The 19,275-nt window shown below is 43.8% G+C and overlaps 3 protein-coding genes across 9 annotated transcripts; 2 read left to right on the top strand and 1 right to left on the bottom strand.

Moving 5' to 3' along the window:
* The first annotated feature begins 43 nt into the window (after window positions 1-43).
* Window positions 44-6,821, top strand: LOC106564654 (ATPase family AAA domain-containing protein 5). Of its 5 annotated transcripts, none has more exons than XM_014130836.2 (16): window positions 44-169; window positions 554-1,346; window positions 1,467-1,817; window positions 2,005-2,101; window positions 2,190-2,278; window positions 2,435-2,583; window positions 3,127-3,292; window positions 3,433-3,630; window positions 3,923-4,062; window positions 4,166-4,259; window positions 4,350-4,414; window positions 4,521-4,725; window positions 4,881-5,023; window positions 5,126-5,940; window positions 6,200-6,349; window positions 6,475-6,821. In XM_014130836.2, exons 2-16 carry the CDS (start codon window positions 563-565, stop codon window positions 6,536-6,538), a joined length of 3,510 nt encoding a protein of 1,169 aa, XP_013986311.2. In that variant the 5' UTR covers window positions 44-169; window positions 554-562; the 3' UTR covers window positions 6,539-6,821. The 5 variants fall into 5 exon arrangements, with proteins under 5 accessions (XP_013986311.2, XP_013986307.2, XP_013986306.2 ...); XM_014130832.2 differs by lacking the exon at window positions 44-169 and adding an exon at window positions 170-252 and having other exon boundaries at window positions 4,899-5,023; XM_014130831.2 differs by lacking the exon at window positions 44-169 and adding an exon at window positions 170-252.
* On the bottom strand, window positions 6,802-9,283 carry tefm (transcription elongation factor, mitochondrial). Its single transcript, XM_014130838.2, has 4 exons — window positions 9,166-9,283; window positions 8,239-8,708; window positions 7,920-8,069; window positions 6,802-7,714 (listed from the first exon to the last, which is right to left on the bottom strand). Exons 1-4 carry the CDS (start codon window positions 9,206-9,208, stop codon window positions 7,274-7,276), a joined length of 1,104 nt encoding a protein of 367 aa, XP_013986313.1. The 5' UTR covers window positions 9,209-9,283; the 3' UTR covers window positions 6,802-7,273.
* LOC106564656 (arf-GAP with dual PH domain-containing protein 2) lies at window positions 9,080-17,981 on the top strand. Of its 3 annotated transcripts, XM_014130841.2 has the most exons (12): window positions 9,080-9,953; window positions 10,177-10,214; window positions 10,635-10,765; window positions 10,938-11,029; window positions 11,708-11,796; window positions 11,991-12,103; window positions 15,649-15,795; window positions 15,890-15,973; window positions 16,105-16,167; window positions 16,295-16,372; window positions 16,613-16,841; window positions 16,975-17,981. In XM_014130841.2, the coding sequence occupies exons 2-12, from the start codon at window positions 10,178-10,180 to the stop codon at window positions 17,004-17,006; spliced, it is 1,095 nt and encodes a 364-aa protein (XP_013986316.2). In that variant the 5' UTR covers window positions 9,080-9,953; window position 10,177; the 3' UTR covers window positions 17,007-17,981. The 3 variants fall into 3 exon arrangements, with proteins under 3 accessions (XP_013986316.2, XP_013986315.2, XP_045547171.1); XM_014130840.2 differs by lacking the exon at window positions 10,177-10,214 and having other exon boundaries at window positions 9,081-9,953; XM_045691215.1 differs by lacking the exon at window positions 9,080-9,953 and having other exon boundaries at window positions 9,966-10,214.
* The last annotated feature ends 1,294 nt before the right edge of the window (window positions 17,982-19,275 follow it).

Below are 19,275 nucleotides of genomic sequence, written 5' to 3'. Positions count from 1 at the left end.
AAAAATATAGAACATTTTAATATGTTCAGAAAATGTAGATTAGCCAACTACCAAAGGTTTTGTAACTCCAGTTCCTAGGGGCGGGACCAAATATTCATGACGTAGTACTCAAATTGCTGTCTGATTGGTTGATCTGGGTTTGGCGCGTTTATTTGAACATACGGAAGCGGTAAGTTACACAACATTTAAACATTTGGCTGCATGTGCTGATTTATGTTTAAGGAAAAGCTAAATCATGAAATTAGCGTGAACGTAAGCATGTTTAAAGTAACTTTCTCGGTAGTCAATCATTGACTTGTTCTGAAGCTCATATCAGAAAGTAAAGTTCTCTAACTAGCTAAGTCTATGTTGTTACAATGTGTCAACGGTTGTGAAAGTGCTACTTAAAAGGTAACTATTGCAGCACCTGCTGCCATCTGGCACTACGAAGACAAAAGTGAAAGTAACTTTAATTTTGTCTTCCCATTATAATGAATGATATGAATGCCCTATTGATGTTATGACAGTAATGGTGACATCTAAAGAAATTATTTTTTTATTTATATTTAACTAGGTAAGAAAGATGTGGTTATCGCCCCACTTGGCCATGGAGAAGAAGGCTGGGTGCTCAAAATCCAATGACATCACAAAGTACTTCAGTATAACCCCACAACCTCTTGGGAGGAAGAACCTAATTTCTGAGCAGGTGAAAGAGAAACCTAAGATGGCGCCTTGTCATATTGGGGGGTCTTATGATGAGGTGCCTCTCTCTGTGTCACGGTCAACCAGTAGGCTGCACAGATTCAAGCAGAACAGATACCCCAAAGCAAGAACAAGCCTCATCAAGGATAACTCCTGCTCAGACCCTCCTAATAATGTTATAGTGATTTCAGAGTCAAGCTGCTCCAGTGCTGGCACGGCATTCAGGGGCAGGGCAGTGATGGGGTCTGTGGACCTGGGTCAAGACACTGGCCGATGCCATGGAGTTGGACTTGGATCTGGTCAGAATGAAATAGCATGTACCCTCACAATTCAAGCAGCGGTGCAGTCTGCCTCTGGGACAGTCAGGGTCTCGGATGAGAAAGTGGCAACCAGTTTCACCAGGAAACAGGACACTAATAAGGCCAATAGTCCCCAACACTCACAGAGATGGATTTTGAATTGGTGGTCCAGGTCAACACTTAAATGCAACCAGACTGAGAGGAAGGGGTCAATTACTTCTGGCTGGAGAGATAAGTTGTCAGGGTCTGCCCGCAAGGGGTCTCTTGAAGAGGTCAAATTGTCTAACCCACTGTTCCCAGTGAGAAGAGTCTTCACTATGCTGCTGAAGAAATACAAACATAATATTCTGGAGTCGGAAAGTCCCGGTAAGATCGAGAGACTATAGTTTATTCTATCTGTGTCATGTTCTTATTGTCATGTATATAGTCTGTGTGGTGCCATATTCTAGTATCAGATTCAGTCTTATTGGTCGCCTTTTCTTTCAGAGACAGGGGTAGGCGCTATATCTCCTAGCTCTGTAGGAAAGAGGAAACATCAGAATGAGGAGGAGGACCCTGAAACCATATGCAAGCGCCAAAGGTCTAGCCCGGGGTTAGAGGAGACCAGCTTGACTGGGTATAGTCCCTCTTTAGAACACCAAGTCAGGGGGTCTCTTATCCCCTCTACCAGGGGTCAGCCTAGAAGAAGCAGGCTGAGCCGAACACAAAGACTCAGGCAGCAACAGTGGGAATGTCGAGGTCTGGGGATAGGTCATGAACTGACCCCTAACCCACCAAACCAAGCAGAATCCCCTCAGAAGGTCTCTCCTGCCCAACCACAGCAATGCCTTAGGAGAGGTGATGATTCCTAATTCATTGTAGTTTCCACAACAATCTGTATTTACTTTTCTTTGTCCAATTTTGTATGTCCTAACTATGTATGTCCCGGACCACTAGAATACAGAGGTGCTTTAGCTCTGTCATTGATTGGGATCTGCCATTGGTCTTTAAAATATGTACCGTTCTTTATTTTTCTGTTGTGAAGTTCACAACATTGAGGATTTGCTGTGGACAGAGAAGTACCGCCCTCAGCACTCCAGTGAGGTAATAGGCAACCTTGTCTCTGTAAAGAAGCTACACAGGTGAGTTGCTAACACCACTGCTAGCTCCTTCAATGTTTAGCTTTTATAGTATGGTGTCTTAAATGCATTTCCTTGTTTCTGTTTGCAGTTGGTTAAAGAAATGGAAACGGAGAGCTGACTGTGAAGAGAGGAGAAAAGGGCGAGAAAGGAAACTAGAGGAAAACGCCAACAGCAATGGTAAAAATAAAACTTTTAGATGTTATGAATTGATGGGGGAAAATGTGTCAAATAAAACCACCCACTGTATTATAAAAAAAACAAAAAACATCACTGACGATGAATCTCCCATGAATAACATTGATTGTAGCGTTGACCTCCGGTTTGGCTGTGCAGACTCGTGGGACTGTGGTGACTTCCAGGGAGAGGCTAGAGTGGAGGAGGACGGGGAGGAAGATCTGTGTAGCACCATGCTGATCACAGGACCTCCAGGGGTGGGCAAGACTGCCTCAGTATACGCCTGCGCTCAGGAGCTAGGCTTCAAGGTCAGTGTGAGACTACTTGGAAGACCTACAGTCCCATTCACATGTGTATCCTTTATTTAACTAGGCAAGTCCGTTAAGAACAAATTGTTATTTACAATGACGGCCTACACCGACCAAACCCAAACAACGCGGGGCCAATTGTGCGCCGCCCTATGGGACTCCCAATCACGGCCGGTTGTGATACAGCTGGATTCGAACCAGGGTGTCTGTAATGACACGTCTAACACTGAGATGCAGTGCCTTAGACTGCTGCGCCACTCGGGAACCCGAATAGGACCTACTGATTGGTGTTAGAGTATGGTACAGAGACATTCATCTATTTTTAACTTTTAAATGACAGTTTGTGGGTAATTGGATAAGATGGGTAAAGCAGAGAACCAGGAGAGGCTGGCTCATGTTCATTCAGTCATATGATTCACCAAAACAGGTTAGCTTTCATACGGGTGTATGCAATCATCTTCTAACCTGTGGGTGCAGTATGACTAGTCAGTGTAATATATGTAAGATGGCTGTCTTGACTGCTCATTTCCTTGGCCTCTCCAGGTGTTCGAAGTGAACTCCTCCTCCCAGCGCAGTGGTCGTCACGTCCTGACTCAACTGAAGGAGGCCACCCAATCTCACCTGGTGGAGATCCAGGGAAGCACCACCTTCAAACCATCTCATCTCAGTAGCTACAACAACACCTCAACTAAATCTGACGCAGTAGCTGGTAAGCACACCCCGCTATCAAAAAGTACTTTATTGCAGTCTAAGCATAACCATCTACTGAAAATCACTTATTTAAAGTGACAGGAACTATTTTGTATAGTGTTTTTCCAATGGAGACTGTTGTGTGCTCTCCTCACACAGGTAAAGTGGCCTCTCCCAGAAAGGTTTTCTCATCCTATAGGAAGGAGCCTCAGCCCCCTCGTAGCTCCCCCCATAAAAGAGGTGGCTGTGCAGCCTCCATGATGCTGGCTAATTTCTTCAAGAAGAAGAGTAAACCAGAGATCACAAACTTAGATGGCCCTTCGTTGTCTACAAAACAGGATGAGCACATTCCAAACAGTTAAGAAAAACAGGAAACACCTTGCAAGTTTAGTTAACCACACATAGGCATGTGTGGATCTTAGGAGGCTGGTGGGAGGAGCCATAGGAGCACGGGCTCATTGTAATAGCTGGAATGGCATGAATGCAACGGAGCCGAACGTGTGGTTTCCATATGTTTGATGTGCTTGATACCGTTCCATTTATTCCATCGATTACAATGAGGCCGTCCTCCTATAGCTCATCCCACCAGCCTCCTCTGGTGTGGCTATGGTTAGTCTTTTTGTTTAATTGCTGATATTATTTCCTACAGTTTTTGTCTCTCTCAAGACCGTGAAGAAGGCAGATATTATTAACCCTCCGTTAGTCAGTCAACTGTCACCAGACATTGAAGAGCCACCAACAGGTAGCCGGAGTAAAAGGATGTCCACATCACTCATTCTATTTGAAGAGGTAAACCACACAGCAGTCAGTTGTATAGCAGTGCTAGGTTGCAGACTAGACCGCATAACTGTAGTTTTAATGAAGTGACCGAGCTGCACCTGCTCTCCCGCAGGTTGATGTCATATTCGATGATGATGTGGGATTCCTCACAGCAATCAAGACCTTCATGACGACAACCAAGAGACCTGTGATACTGACCACTAGTGGTACGTGTGTATATACTGCATACTGAAAAATATGAATTCAATTGGATTGAAAATGACAAAGTTTTCGTGTTATGATTCAACTGTCTTCAGATCCCTCCTTCAAGGCAAAGTTTGACGGCGACTTTGAAGCGATCCTTTTTAAAACCCCTTCAGTAGTAAGTCAAGCATCTTGGCACCATTGCATCCCCTCAACTAATGCGCATGATATGGTATGAAGCTGCTACTCCATTTTGTTTCTGTCTGTGTCGTGCACCCTCCCAGGTGAATGTTTGCAGTTATCTGCAGCTGCTGTGTCTGGCTGAGAACGTCAGGATGGATGCTGGGGACATCACCTCTCTGGTGAGCCTGAACCAGATAGACATCAGACGTACCCTACTGCAGCTGCAGCTCTGGATCTGCAGTGGAGGAGGACAAGCATCTCAGAGGGCAACCCCACTGAAGGACCCTGCAGGAGGTGTGCATGGAAGTGAGTGATGACAAACTATTAACAGACTAACTTCAATGGTTAGGTGTGTTAGTATAATACATGTATTGTGACCCCTTAGTTTTCTTGGTCCCTGTCTAAAAGAGTTTACGTCAAGTCTTACAATTGAATCACTTGATTGTTTTGGTGAACCCTAGCTCTGAATGTTGCTGCAGTGGAAGACATTGCAGTGGGTGAAAATACTTCTCCCCGCCATCCTCCCTGTGACGTGGGCTGCACTCAGAGCATGCTGGGGCTCCTGAACTCTGGCCCCAGCCATGACCTGCAGACCACTCTAAAGGCACGTGAACTTGAACTAGATGAACATCCAATGCTTTTATTCAGGTAACAACATTGAATGACAGTATAACTGTATGAGGTGCCTTTCTCTTTGATTCCTCAGTGCCAGTCCTGGGCTAAACCAGACATCATCAAGCTAATGGAGATCCTTACTGAGAGCTGGAGGAGAGGTGTAGCTTTGCTGTACTCGAACCTGGAGCTCCTCCTTCCCCTACCAGTCAGGACCCAGCCCAGTCCTTTCCTCACCCCAAAGAAAGTGACTCACCCTAGGCTTCAGAGTGAGCCAACACCCCCTGACATCCACCACCCTCAGATCCCACTGATCCTGGATCAGACCAGTCCAGTTAAGGTGTCCTCTGGCTCCAGGCTGAGGAGAAAAAAAAGTGTGCCAACATCTGATTCCAGATCAGCTCAAAGCATGTTAGTAAAGCCTTACAGAGCCTCACTGTCTCTGAGGGCTCATCCAAGTGTATCAAATATTACTGAGACTTTTAATGACAAACTTCAAACTGAGAAGGCAGATGGCTTGGTGTACCACTGCTTAGATGCAATAACTGACTTTATGGACCTCATGTCCTTCATTGATACCTCTCTACCGAGTGAGTCTCCACATAAGGCTGGCCCATGCAGACCAGGGGCTTTTCTCTGGACAGGGGCGGAGGTTAAGGATGGACTGCTCGATGAGATGAGAGAGGAAGATGGGGGCTGTTGGTGGTGGTGTGAGAGGACATTGGAGATCCAGGCTGCAGTAGAGGGCCTGGGCTTCCACAGGTGCCTGGCCAGGGTGTCTGAGGGGTGGGCTGGATCCCAGAGGCTGGAGGGGGAGCAGAGGGGGAGGGTGATGGAGAACCTCACCCTCCCTGTCACCCCACCCAGACAGAGTTTCAATGTCAGTCAGACCACCTTCTGTGATCCTAGGTGAGTGCAGTTTCCTGATTGTTCTGGTATTTTTTTCACTGTAAGAAATACATTGGCGGCTCAGTCCTCTAAATTACCATACATGCTTGTGAAGTTAGCACTCAAGTTTAATGTTGTTAGAATTTGGTTCAAACTGTTAGTCAGAAATGAGCATTATTGCAAACAAAACCTTTATTAGATTAAACTGAATAGAACTCTCATTGTAAAGCTCCAGTTCCATTGAGTCAGTGTGGTATCTGAACAGCAGTTTGTCTTCCAGCGTGGTCGAAAGGAGATATGACATCATCAGAACTGTCCTCTCAAGTAGAGCCTTCTGCACCTTGGGAAACAAGCAGGCTGTTGCCGTGGACTACCTACCTGTCCTCCGCACCATGTGCCAATCAGAGAGAGCTCAACAGGGCCAAGGCAGGTGAGTCAATATGCTGCATGAGAGCACCTTATTAATTTCTACTAAGAGAAAAAAGTTATAATTAAAAAGATTGCTCAGATGACTTACAAAGACTGATTTTGTTGTACGACTGCTGTTTCTCCTAGGTTTCTGCATTTCCTGGGCCTCACTAAGGCTACTGTGAGACTCCTTGCAGATGATTTCCCATGACAATGACCATTTAAGCCAGCAGACTACACAAACAGATCTGCAACATTTGTCTCTACACTGCATGACAGGGAGGGTAATGCTATCATCTCCCTATGTTAATGACTTGTGATTTAGTGAATGTAGCTCATATAGGTGTTCATGATACATTTTGCTGTACATTCATATTTTTTTACATTGAGTGAGAAGTTTAAGTTTACTGTATGCATTTAATGTATAATTGAAATATAATCCTATTTTTATATTCATGCATAAAAATAAAGACATGTATTTGTAACTTTTTTAATCTGGTTCAGTGAGTTGGTGTTTAGAAATCAGTGGTATTTCTGGCTTTGAAGGCATTAAACATTTGTCCACAAAGGTACAGATGCAGGTGGTCACGTGACAAATCATCACTGTACATATTCAAGCCTGTTCTGCTTTACTATTGGCCCTGAGCGAACATTTCTATTCATGGGAAAGTGAAAACATGACGTGTGGTGTCTATAGGAGGAGAGGCTCGAGTTCAGCTGCTGAGGCCTGAACTGACACCTCAAGTGCAATACCATCCGAGTCTACAGGTGGGAAGTGTTGTAGTATACATTTAAATATAAGCTAGTGTCAACTTCCATCAAGCCTCCAATACGCAGGTCTCTCTGGTTAGCTCTTTGTGAACTCGACCCCACCAGGTCACACATACTGTACACAGTCAACCAGTTTCAGTCTGAAAATGGTGCGTGGAAATTGTCGCTGTAACATTTAACTCGATTCACTGAGTAGCTCGTAAAACGCCACAGCCTGCAACATGGCGTCACACAGCTCCTCCCCCCGACTCCGCCCACCCATCTGGAAGGAGTTCCTGTATTTCACCAACAGGTTGTGAGGGAATGTCACCCTCGGAATCTTCTGAGTCACTGACTCCGTCATCAACTTTTGCACCGCCTGGGCCCCGCTGGTGCGGGAGTCACCCACCATGAGGCCAAAATGGCGGCCGACGGCGGTGCGCATCATGTTGAGCACCTTGGGTGGAGCAGTGATGTCAGGCTGGGTGTAGCGGGGCTCCAGCAGAGCAAACAGCATAGCCTCCACTGTACGCATGTGAGCCATTACTGGGTACAGGGCAGTGTTCTGAAGGGAGATGGACGGCTTTTCCACAACGAAGAAGTCAGCCGTGGGGAGGTGGGATACCACACTGGAAATCTGGTGATGTTATGGCACATAATGAGATGTGATTCAGTACAGGAGTTATGCTATTTGGATATTACAGTCAACGATTGTGCTAAGCTGAAACCTAGCCCTGTGACATGGCTGTAGACTGACAACATAGGAGTCTGCACAGTCATGTCTCAGGGCTAACCTACTTACCCAAATGCAAGAATATCTCGGTCGGAAACATTCAACTTACGTCATCCAAGTAGGCAGAAGCCATGTAGGTTCCCTTCAGAAAGTTGTGGCAATCCTCATGTTTCCACTCCAACACGTTCATGCCACGATCCACGTGCGCCCAGGCTATTTTATTCACTCCACACACAATGGACACTATGGAATTTGCTTTCTGGAAGAAAGGCAAAAGTGGATTAATACACATGTAATAACACTGATGTAGTATTTATGTGGTGACGTGACTGATGGGGTACAGACAGCGGGGACTGACCCTGTGGGCTGTCCAACTGTGCCATCAACATCCAGACCTCAAGGCCATCCGTCTAGCTAAATCATCTTACCTCTAGCCAGGTCCTTTCCACCTCTGGTCTGATGAACTTGGCTAGCTGGATCTTTACTTTTCTTTTCTCCTTCTTCTCCGGAGGGTTGAGGATGGAGTTGAAGACAATGACAGCACTTTTGTGTTTCAGAAGCGGCACATTTATGACGCTTTCGAGATTTTTAAAAGGTCCATTTCTAGTCCTGTATTCCACAATGTTGACAGACTTGCGGCCACGAAGGAGCTTGACAGCAGCGAGCTCCGTCTCTGCCGCATTGTTGAGGAGCTGCAAAATGACATCTCGCTGCTCTGACGTGTAGTATGCGTCCAGCGACTTGTCATCACAAGGAGTAGTAGATGAAGAGAGGGTGTCATTAAGGGTTTCAAAGCCTGCGACTGGGATCCGACTCCTCCAGCAGCACGTGCAGTTGAGATACCGGAATTCTAGTTTGGGGAGTGAGCCCTGGGGTTGGTAGAATAAGCCATACTGCCCTGCAAGAATAGATGGAAACATACAATTGGGGGCGGGTATAATTTGTGGAACGTTCCAAAAATAATCTGTTCCAAAAACTGCGTAAAGTACAAGGTTGCCAACAAACAACGCATACAATGTAGCATGATCAATTCACCTAGCTAACTTGCTGCCGAATAGGCATCAACTCACCACGTAGTTTATTCTTAATGTTTGTCCATAGGCTACCAGAGTGAGGACATACATTTTTCGGAATAAATGTGGTGAATGAAACAATTAATTAAATAGCCCACTCCCTACCCGGTATCAACTTTGTATGCGTTGTTTGTTGGCAACCTTGTTTCCGCAGTTTTTGGAACAGATTCCTGTTGGAACGTTCCACAAATTATACCCGCCCGCTAACAAATAGCACCTGAAAAAAATGTAATTAAGAAGTTACGAGAAACTCGACAGCTTGAATAAAACATTTGTGCATACCTCTCCGGGCGATTAAAGACATACATCGCCTTGCAACCCACATTGTAATCGTGGTTTTACAGGTAATTCATTCAAACTTTTGCCCTTTAGTTGTTCGCCGATCGCACGCTGATGCGGAAACAAGGATCACGCATACTTGGTTCCGAGGCACTTCATGTTCCCCCGCTCTCCAGGTTCTTTATGCTGCATTTGAAATATCACTGACTTTCATTTCAAGTGTAAACTTCTTCAAAGCTGTCTTCGTTTTTATATATTAAAATATTTTATTTATTTACATTTCAATATATGAATGAACTTTGGTGACATTATCAAGACATTATATATTATCTCGATATATTTTGTTGTAATATATACTATAAAATCAAGTACAGTTGTTTTTCTTAGATATTACTATTCTGTCAGGCTTACTTGTCCGTTTATAAATTATGCGTAATATATGGTAACGCTTTTTTCACTTCCCCTACTCATTGTTATTTGATAGTGAGTGTTTGTGTGGAGAACAATAAACGTCATGTTGCTATGCCAGTGAGAAAAGGAAACGTCGGCCAGTGACCGCGGTCAAGTGCAACAACAACAAAAAATGTCCTGACACCTGTTATAGAAGTAATACATTTGAGTGAATGAAAAGGCATGGACCTAAGTAAAATAAGCAATTCGTTTGTTGGGACTTGATTGAGGCAGAAGAATAGCCGATTTACTTATGGCAAGTCCGGAGAGAAATAAGAAGATTCTGCTTGATATGGTGAAACAGCCCAGCAACGACCATTGTGCCGACTGTGGGGCCCCTGGTGAGTTATATTTAATAGAATACATGTTAAACCATGATTGATAGCCTCTAACATTTGACATGTTTAGGTTACCATTGTGGTTAGGATATGGTACAGATAGGAACTGTAAAACAGTTTAAAGTAGTAAAATATCGAGGGACCCCCCAAACAGAAGCTATGTCTTCTATGTGACAATTTCATATTAATGATCGACTATTTCAGTGTGGTTGTCTATTGTTTATAGAATGTGGAGCATGAGCAAAAACCTAAGGCATGTAAGACGTGAGTTATATTTGCATTTGCTTTTATTTCACTGGATTTCACTGCTGATTATGTTCTTACTACAACTGTGATGTGGTTGTCTCACCTAGCTATCTTAAGATTAATGCACTAACTACAAGTCACTCTGGATAAGAGCATCTGCTAAATGACTAAAAAGTAAAATGATTACAACCATGGCATGTTTTAAAGAACTTATTTTGGGGGAAGTTATAGTTCATTCAGTCAATGATTACAAGGGTTCCTCCTTTCCAGTAACTCTCTACAACTCATCAACCAACCTAGAAAAAACAACCAATCAAGGCATGACATACTACAAAGTCCAATATCCAAACTATAGTAATGTGGTTCAAAGGTATACAGGCTGCAAACATTTCAAGTGTCTGATTGATTGATACAGTATCATATTACTGCTATTCACAGAGCCAGACTGGGCCTCATACAAACTTGGTGTGTTTGTATGTGTGAATTGTTCTGGGACACATCGGGACTTGCCTGCCATCAGCCGGATAAAGTCCATACGCTTGGATTTCTGGGATGATTCCCTAGTAGAGGTACAGTTTAACATGTCACAATGGCCCAGTAGTGTACCAAGGACCTTTACACCTTGAAGGATGTACTCTCAAGATCACTCAATAGTCACAATCCCTTTGATGTTGTGATGTTATAACATGCTTATTATGTTATTATTATGTTATAACGTTCCTATTATGTTTCTAATTGTAGTTTATGAAGACATGGGGTAACGCTGCAGCCAATGCGTTCTATGAGAAGTGTGTTCCGCCATTCTACTACCGGCCACAGGAGAAGGACTGTGTGTGAGTGGAACTATATCAATGTCTTCATTCACTCACTCAATTTAAGGAAGTGTAAATTGTGATGACTTGACAGTTGTTCATTCAGTGGAAGTATTATTTCAAGAGAAGAAGAAGAAACATCTTGGTGTCAATTAGCCTAAAATTGACTGAGTTGGCAAATACTACAGGGTTTGTGGTCGAAGTTGTGTCATATTGTCACGACTTCCGCCGAAGTCGGTCCCTCTCCTTGTTCAGGCGGCATTCGGCGGTCGACGTCACCGGTCTTTTAGCCATCGCCGATCCACTTTTCATTTTCCATTTGTTTTGTCTTTGTTTTCTACACACCTGGTTTCTATTCCCCAATTACATGTTCATTATTTAACCCTCTGTTTCCTACATGTTAGTGTGCGTGTTTATCGATTGTTCATGGCGGTACTTGTCAGCTGGTTATGTTTGCCGGGTTATTTATTTACGCCCGTTATTTTCGAGTGACCGGTATTTTCTCAGCACTTTGAGTATTGTCTGTATACTGGTGCTGTCATGGAATTAAATACCTTGTACACTCATTTCTGCTCTCCTGCGCCTGATTCACTGCACCAGTTAACCACCGCCTGACACATATATTCAACACAAAAAGTTTGTATTTTTTAAAATATTAGTTTTTGTATTTCAATCTTTAACCTTTTGGTTTCCTGACAGTGTTCTTAAAGATCAGTGGATACGTGCTAAGTATGAGAGGAGAGAATTCACAGGAGAGAATAACTCCCTTCAACAAGTTTATAGTTCAGGTAAGTGCTAAATGTTGACAAGCCTTCATGGATAAGTCTATTTATTTTATTCAAATTGTCTAGGAACACAAGACATTTCCATACATCGCTGTCTACAGAGCAAGGCATAGAACCAAACGTACCAAAATACTGCGTATGAAGAGACGAGTGATACTAACTAAATCAATGTTTTGTATTGGTTGGATCCCATTCAGGACTTTACGAAGGAATACTATGGAAGAAAGGCAAGGACAACAAGCAGTTCCTGAAAAGGAGATTCCTGCTCTCTGAAACTGACTTTACCTTGAGATACTTCACCAATGAGGATGTAAGTTGGATGAAATGCAGAAGACACATTTCAGTTGAATGCATTCAGTTGTACAACTGACTAGGTATCCCCCGTTCCCTTTAAGTAGCTTCTCTCCATCCTCTTCGATCAGATAACCCAGCTAACAAAATGTCGTCCTGGGGACGTGCCCAGAACGCTTTGGAAAAGTCACAGGGAACATCCCCTGTTACTTAAAACAATGGGACTCCCTAAATCTCTCTCAGATCATTACCAATCCCATGAGGTATGACCACAAACACCCAGAAAGGCTACTCTCCTTGGTATTTTTCTGTAGTTACCTTAGTGATCACTGTGTTCTGAATTGGCTGCTCAGTTAAATTACCTGTACTGATTTGTCATAGACGCTTGCTGAAAAACTTGAATGAGAAACCTTCCTTCATGACCGGGCCTCTGGAAATTAGCATAGAATCCGCTTGATCCCCTCTGTCGAAGATGCTTGGACCTTTTAAAAAATATTTTCAGTGGTATTGTTAACAATAAAGAAAATGATCATTAAAAACAGGTTCAGCCCCTGGTTCGACTGTGATCTGGCAGAGTTACTTCACCTCAAGAACACTATTTGACGAAAGGATCTGCACAAAAATACTCAGGCTGACTGGCTGTTGTTCAGGAAATTTAGAAATAGTGCACTCAGGTTATATGGAAGGCCAAAGTAAGTTACTTTAAGGAGCAGTTCTCTCTCTGTGGGTCTAACCCCAAGAAGTTCTGGAAAATGGTGAAAGACCTGGAGAATAAACCTTCCTCCTCACAGCTGCCCATGTCCCTTAATGTGGATAATGTGGTTGTTACTGACAAGGAGCATATGGCTGAGTTCTTTAATCATCACTTAATTAAGTCAGGATTCCTATTTGACTCAGCCATGCCTCCTTTACCATCCAACACTTCCTCATCTCCCAGCCCTTCTAATGTGACTAGCCTTGATGCTACTCCCTCTTTTTCCTCTTCCTCGCTACTCAGCTTCTCCCTGCAGGCGGTCACCAAGTCTCATGTGCTAAAGGGGCTCCTTAAACTTGACCCCAAAGAAACATCTGGGTCAGATGGTTTACATCCTTTCTTCTTTAAGGTTGCAGACCCTATAGTTGCCTAGCCTGTCTCTCCTCTCTGGGAGGTTCCCAGTGCTTGGAAGGCAGCCACACTGAAACCTTTATTTAAAGGAGGAGATCAAGCTGATCCTAACTCTTATAGGCTAATTTCTACAGTATCTTGCCCTGTTTATTAAAGTGTTAGAAAAACTTGTCAATAATCAACTGACTGGCTTTCATGATGTCTATAGTATTCTCTCTGGTACGCAATCTGGTTTCCACTCTGGTTATGAATAAGTCACTGCAACCATAAAGGTCCTAAATTATGTCATCACTGCCTTTAACTCTAAGCATTGTTAAACTGCTATCTTTATTGACTTGGCCAAAGATTTTGATACAGTAGACCATTCCATTCTTGTAGGTCGGCTAAGGTGTATTGGTGTCTCTGAGGGGTTTTTGGTCTGGTTTGTTAACTACCTCTTTCAAAGAGTGCAATATGTAAAGTCAGAATATCTGCTGTCTCAGCCCACCTGTCACCCCAATGCTCGATCCCAGGCTCCACGCTCTTCTCAATTTACATCAACAACATACCTCTGGCAGTAGGCTCTTATCCACTTACAGTGCATTCGGAAAGTATTCAGACCCCTTGACTTTTCCCACATTTTGTTACATTACAGCCTTATCCTAAAATGGTTTCAATTGTTTTCTTCCACTCATCATTCTACACACAATACCCCATAATGACAAAGCAAAATCATTTAAAAAAAACATTTTTGCAAATGTATAAAATAAAAAAAACTGAAATCACATTTACATAAGTAATCAGCACCTTTGGCAGCGATTACAGCCTCAAGTCTTCTTGGGTTTGACGCTACAAACTTCTGGGTAGTTTCTCCCATTCTTCTCTGCAGAGCCTCTCAAACTCTGTCAGGTTGGTTTCATCAGACCAGAGAATCTTGTTTGTCATGATCTGAGAGTCCTTTAGGTGCCTTTTGGCAAACTCCAAGTGGGCTGTCATGTGCCTTTTACTGAGGAGTGTCTTCTGTCTGGCCACTCTACCATAAAGGCCTGATTGGTGGAGTGCTGCAGAGATGTTTGTCCTTCTGGAAGGTTCTCCCATCTCCACAGAGGAACTCTGGAGCTCTGTCAGAGTGACCATCGGGCTCTTGGTCACCTCCCTGACCAAGGCCCTTCTCCCCGGATTGCTCAGTTTGGCCGGGCGGCCAGCTCTAGGAAGAGTCTTGGTGGTTCCAAACTTCTTCCATTTAAGAATGATGGAGGCCACTGTGTTCTTGGGGACCTTCAATGCTGCAGTCATTTTTTAGGACCCTTCTCTAGATCTGTGCCTTGACACAATCCTGTCTCGGAGCACTACGGACAATTCCTTTGACCTCATGGCTTGGTTTTTGCTCTGACATGCACTGTCAACTGTGGGACCTTGTATAGACAGGTGTGTGTTTTCCAAATCATGTCCAATCAATTGAATTTACCACATGTGGACTCCAGACAAGTTGTAGAAACATCTCAAGGATGATCAATGGAAACGGGATGCACCTGAGCTCAATTTCGAGTTTCATAGCAAAGGGTCTGAATACTTATGTAAATAAGGTATTTCTGTTTTTTAATTTGAATAGATTTGCAAAAATGTCTAAACTTGTATTCGCTTTGTCATTATGGGGTATTGTGTGTAGATTGATGATGAATTTTTTTATTTAATCTATTTTAGAATAAGGCTGTAATGTAACAAAATGTGGAAAAAGGGAAGGGGTCTGAATACTTTCCGAATGCACTGCATCCACTTATATGCAGATGATACAGTCTAATACTCAGCTGGCCCCTCCCCAGATTTTGTGTGGAATGCTCTACAACAAAGCTTTCTTAGTGTCGAGCAAGTTTTCTCTGCCCTTAACCTTGTTCTGAACACCTCCAAAACAAAGGTTATGTGATTCGGTAGGAAGAATGTCTTACTGACACTGGTGGCTGCTTCGCGTGATGTTTTGTTTTTAATCTCTACCATTTTGCCCTTTATGCTGTTGTCTGTGCCTAACAATGTTTGTGCCATGTTTTGTGCTGTTACCATGTTGTGCTCCTGCCATGTTGTGTTGCTACCATGTTGTGTTGTTGTCATGTTTTGTGCTGCTACCATGTTGTGCTGCTGCCATGCTGTTGTGCTACCATGTTGTTGTCTTGCTATGTTTTTGTCATACTGTGTTTCTGCCATGTCGTGTTGTTGTCATGCTGTGTTGCTGCCATGTTGTGTTGTTGTTTTTAGGTCTCCTTATGTAGTGTTGTGGTGTCTCTTTTGTCGTGATGCATTTTGTCAATTTCTTTTATTTTTTTATCCCAGCCCCCGTCGCCACAAGAGGCCTTTCCCTCTTGCTAGGCCGTCATTGTAAATAAGAATTTGTTGTTAATTGACTTACCTGGTTAAATAAATGTTAAATATAAAATACCTGAGAAGGGCTCATCATAATGCTGCCTGTTGTGTATTATTGACCCTAGTCCAAGAAGCCCAAAGCAGTCATCTCTATGAAGGACCTCAATGCCGTGTTCCAGCCGGAAAAGATAGGCCACGGCCACGGGCTGCAAATCTCCTACCTGGAGGAAGAACGGACCAGAAACCTGTTTGTTTACCATGACAACAGCCAGGTAATAACCAATGACAAAACTTAATTGAAACGTTGTCATGAAGACGTCTAGAGATTTGAAGACTTGGGGTCAAATTTCTCTCTCCTTCTTCTAGGAAATTGTGTCCTGTTTCAATGCGATTCGGGCCACTCGGTTTGCTTACCTCAAGAAAGTTGACCCTAATGCCAGGGACAGTGACGTGAGTACAAACTGTTTCAAAGTAGAAGTCTTGTATCGCCGTAACTGACATGAAATGTCACAGGTGACGTCATACTTTCAAGGATTTCCTCTGTACAGATCTGTCTCCTTTCTATGTTTTTGTTTGTGCAGCTTGTACCTTTGATAACCAGAAGTAGCATTAAAGAAGGCTACATGGAGAAAACCGGCCCAACGGTTAGTAATCCATCAAATTCATTGAACATAGTGAAGTTTTAAAGGGATATACATCGAGAGCACCAGAAACTCAACCTGTTTGATGGTCAGCCAGGGCTGATTCTGTGCCTTCTGTGTCTGTTCTTAGCAATGGGAGCCATTCAAGAAGAGATGGTTCATCTTAAACGTAACGGACAGAAAGCTGTCTTACTTCAAAACTTCACTGGTAATGACAATGGAGAATATGCATAAGCCATTTGTATTTGTGGAGAAGAATGTTGTTTGTAAATGTGTGCGTGTGTGTGTGTGTGTGTGTGTGTGTGTGTGTGTGTGTGTGTGTGTGTGTGTGTGTGTGTGTGTGTGTGTGTGTGTGTGTGTGTGTGTGTGTGTGTGTGTGTGTGTGTGTGTGTGTGTGTGTGTGTGTCTGGCTGTGTCTATGTGTGTATTGCTGTGTGTCCGTCCATAGGATGCCTTGGAACTGGGGGCTGTCTTCATCGGCACAGAGGGCCATGGCTACTCTGTGAGGGAGGGCCAGTCTAAGGGGAACCGCAGTGGCAGGTGGAGGTTCGGGGTTACCTTGGAGACGCCAGACAGGCAGTTTGTCTTCCTGTGTGACCAGGAGCAGGACCAGAGGGAGTGGATAGAAGCCTTCAAACTAGTAATCTCCCAGCCTATGCTACCACAGCACTACAACAGTAAGAAGACCATTCACTGTTCACCATGCGATTATTGTAAAACTGGTCAATGACAGGAAATTATACCTTTGAGTAGCTGAAATAAGTTTTTTATTTTTTATTATAGACAATGTGTCTTTATTTGTTATTTCAGCTGAGGCAAACATGAGAAGGATGAAAAAATGAATGGTGTAAAAACCGGAGGAAAGGAAAGCACCATTTACAGGAAGAAATGGCAATGTGTGAGGCTGGCTGCCTGTTTCAGAGAGCCTACCAGTGACAGGCGGAGGCTTCTCACAAGAGGTGATCAGTGAACTCTTCAATGGAGTCATGTTTATCGGAAAATGATGAGAGGCTAAATGAACTCAGGCTAAAGAGGCTAAACGAACTGAAGAGCTGCCAATGTGGACCAGTATTGGGAATCATTGCAAATCACCATTATCCAGGGCACCTTGCAAACCAGTGACAGGACTGCCTATTATGAGATGGGAACTGATGGCATTTTCGGGGACATTGGGAATGTAATATATACTTTCTATTAACTAATGTGCATATACACTGAGTGTATAAAACCTTAAGGACGACTGCTCTTTCCATGACAGACTGACCAGGTGAATCCAGGTGAATGCTTTTATCCCTTATTGATGTCACTTGTTAAATCCACTTCAATCAGTGTCGATGACAGGGAGGAGACAGGTTAAATAAGGATTTGTACGCCTTGAGACAATAGAGACATGGATTGTGTATGTGTGCCATTCAGAGGGTGAATGGGCAAGACAAAATATTGAAGTGCCTTTGAACAGGATATGGTATAAGGTTCCAGGCGCACCAGTTTGTGTCAAGACTTGCAACGCTGCTGGGTTTTTCATGCTCAATAGGTTCACGTGTGTATCAAGAATGGCCCACCACCCAAAAGGACATCCAACTTGACACAACTGTGCGAAGCATTGGAGTCAACATGGGCCATGTTGGGCCTGCATCCCTGACACCTTGTAGAGGCCATGACCCGATGAATTGAGGCTGTTCTGAGGGTTGTTTCCAATATTTTGTACACTCATTGTAAGTAGAAAGCGAGAGAGTGCGATACATTAAAGTATTGTATCAATTAGAGTTTGTTTTTTGTATAACACAGTTTTGTAATACAGTGTTTTATTATCTTTGTGTTGATTGCAGGCTACTGTTATTTATATGATTTTGTATGTCCTGTCTGTGTCATTGTTACATATGCCAAAAGCACACACCAAGAAAAGTGAGTTAAGCATTATTTATGTCCATATAGAGCACCCCTTGTGGCTCAAGAGGAAAAATATTCTTTAAGTCGTTATTATACCTGTGACACTGTGATAACTACATGAGCAATGACTTTCTTTACGACAATATGTACATGTACAAAGAGGCTGTTGTGGAAATTCTTACACAGGGACACTCGAAGTCAGTCTTAAAATGAATCATTGTTTATTGTCAGCGCGCTGGAGAGGTTCCAACCAACTCAATGCACCATAGTACACATGTCAATCAGGAGCTCTACTGGGGCAGTCCCAGCAGTTGTCTTATATACGGCTATACACATATAATATAATTCATTAATCATTACCGTTTCATTCATGTGACCGACCAATTACTGGTTCATAACATGTGACAGACCAATACCTCACGAGGTCTGGGCATACTGCCAAATTGCAGCTACTGATAGTGAGGATTCGTTCAGTCAGCCACTTGCATGAACACAGAAATTGGTTATAAGAAAAGCACTAACATTAAAATTGCCATTACAAAGGCAGTCTCCACCTTTGCTAGGATGTTAAGGATGTTGCTCTGGGTGGCCAGTCCACCTCACCCCACAGGAGCAACAGAACAGCCACCAACTCCCTGAGACAAATCAGACGCTCCTTTAGACCTGCATCCGGTGGCGCCTCACAGAGACTGGAGAAGAGCCAGCAACACTGCTCCCCACACCACTCTCCATCACTTCTCTCCCAGGAACTGCATGCAGATACACTGAGCTATGCCCAAGCCGTACGCAGTCAAAGAGGCCCAATGCAGATTTTGGAGCCACACTGCCCTCCACACCAACCTCTTCACTTCCACCTAGAACCTCCCTCCTATGCTACCAGACCAGGCCCATCTCAGCACAGCACAGCTCAACCAGACCAGGCCCATCACATCTGTCACGCCCTGATCTGTTTCACCTGTCCTTGGGCTTGTCTCCACCCCCCTCCAGGTGTCGCCCATCTTTCCCATTATCCCCTGGGTTCTGATACCTGTGTGTTCTGATACCTGTGTTCTCTGTTTGTCTGTTGCAGGTTCGTCTTGTTTGTCAAGTCAACCAGCGTTTTGTCCTGCTTTTCCCCAGTATCTCTTTTTCTCGCCCTCCTGGTTTTGACCCTTGCCTGTTCTGACTCTGAGCCCGTCTGCCTGACCACTCTGCCTGCCCCTGAGCCTGACTGCCGTCCTG

Source organism: Salmo salar, chromosome ssa12 (assembly GCF_905237065.1).
Source record: "Salmo salar chromosome ssa12, Ssal_v3.1, whole genome shotgun sequence".
Lineage (NCBI taxonomy): Eukaryota > Metazoa > Chordata > Actinopteri > Salmoniformes > Salmonidae > Salmo > Salmo salar.
The sequence above is the reverse complement of the archived record's forward strand: the minus strand, read 5'-3'. Positions and strand labels throughout refer to the sequence as shown.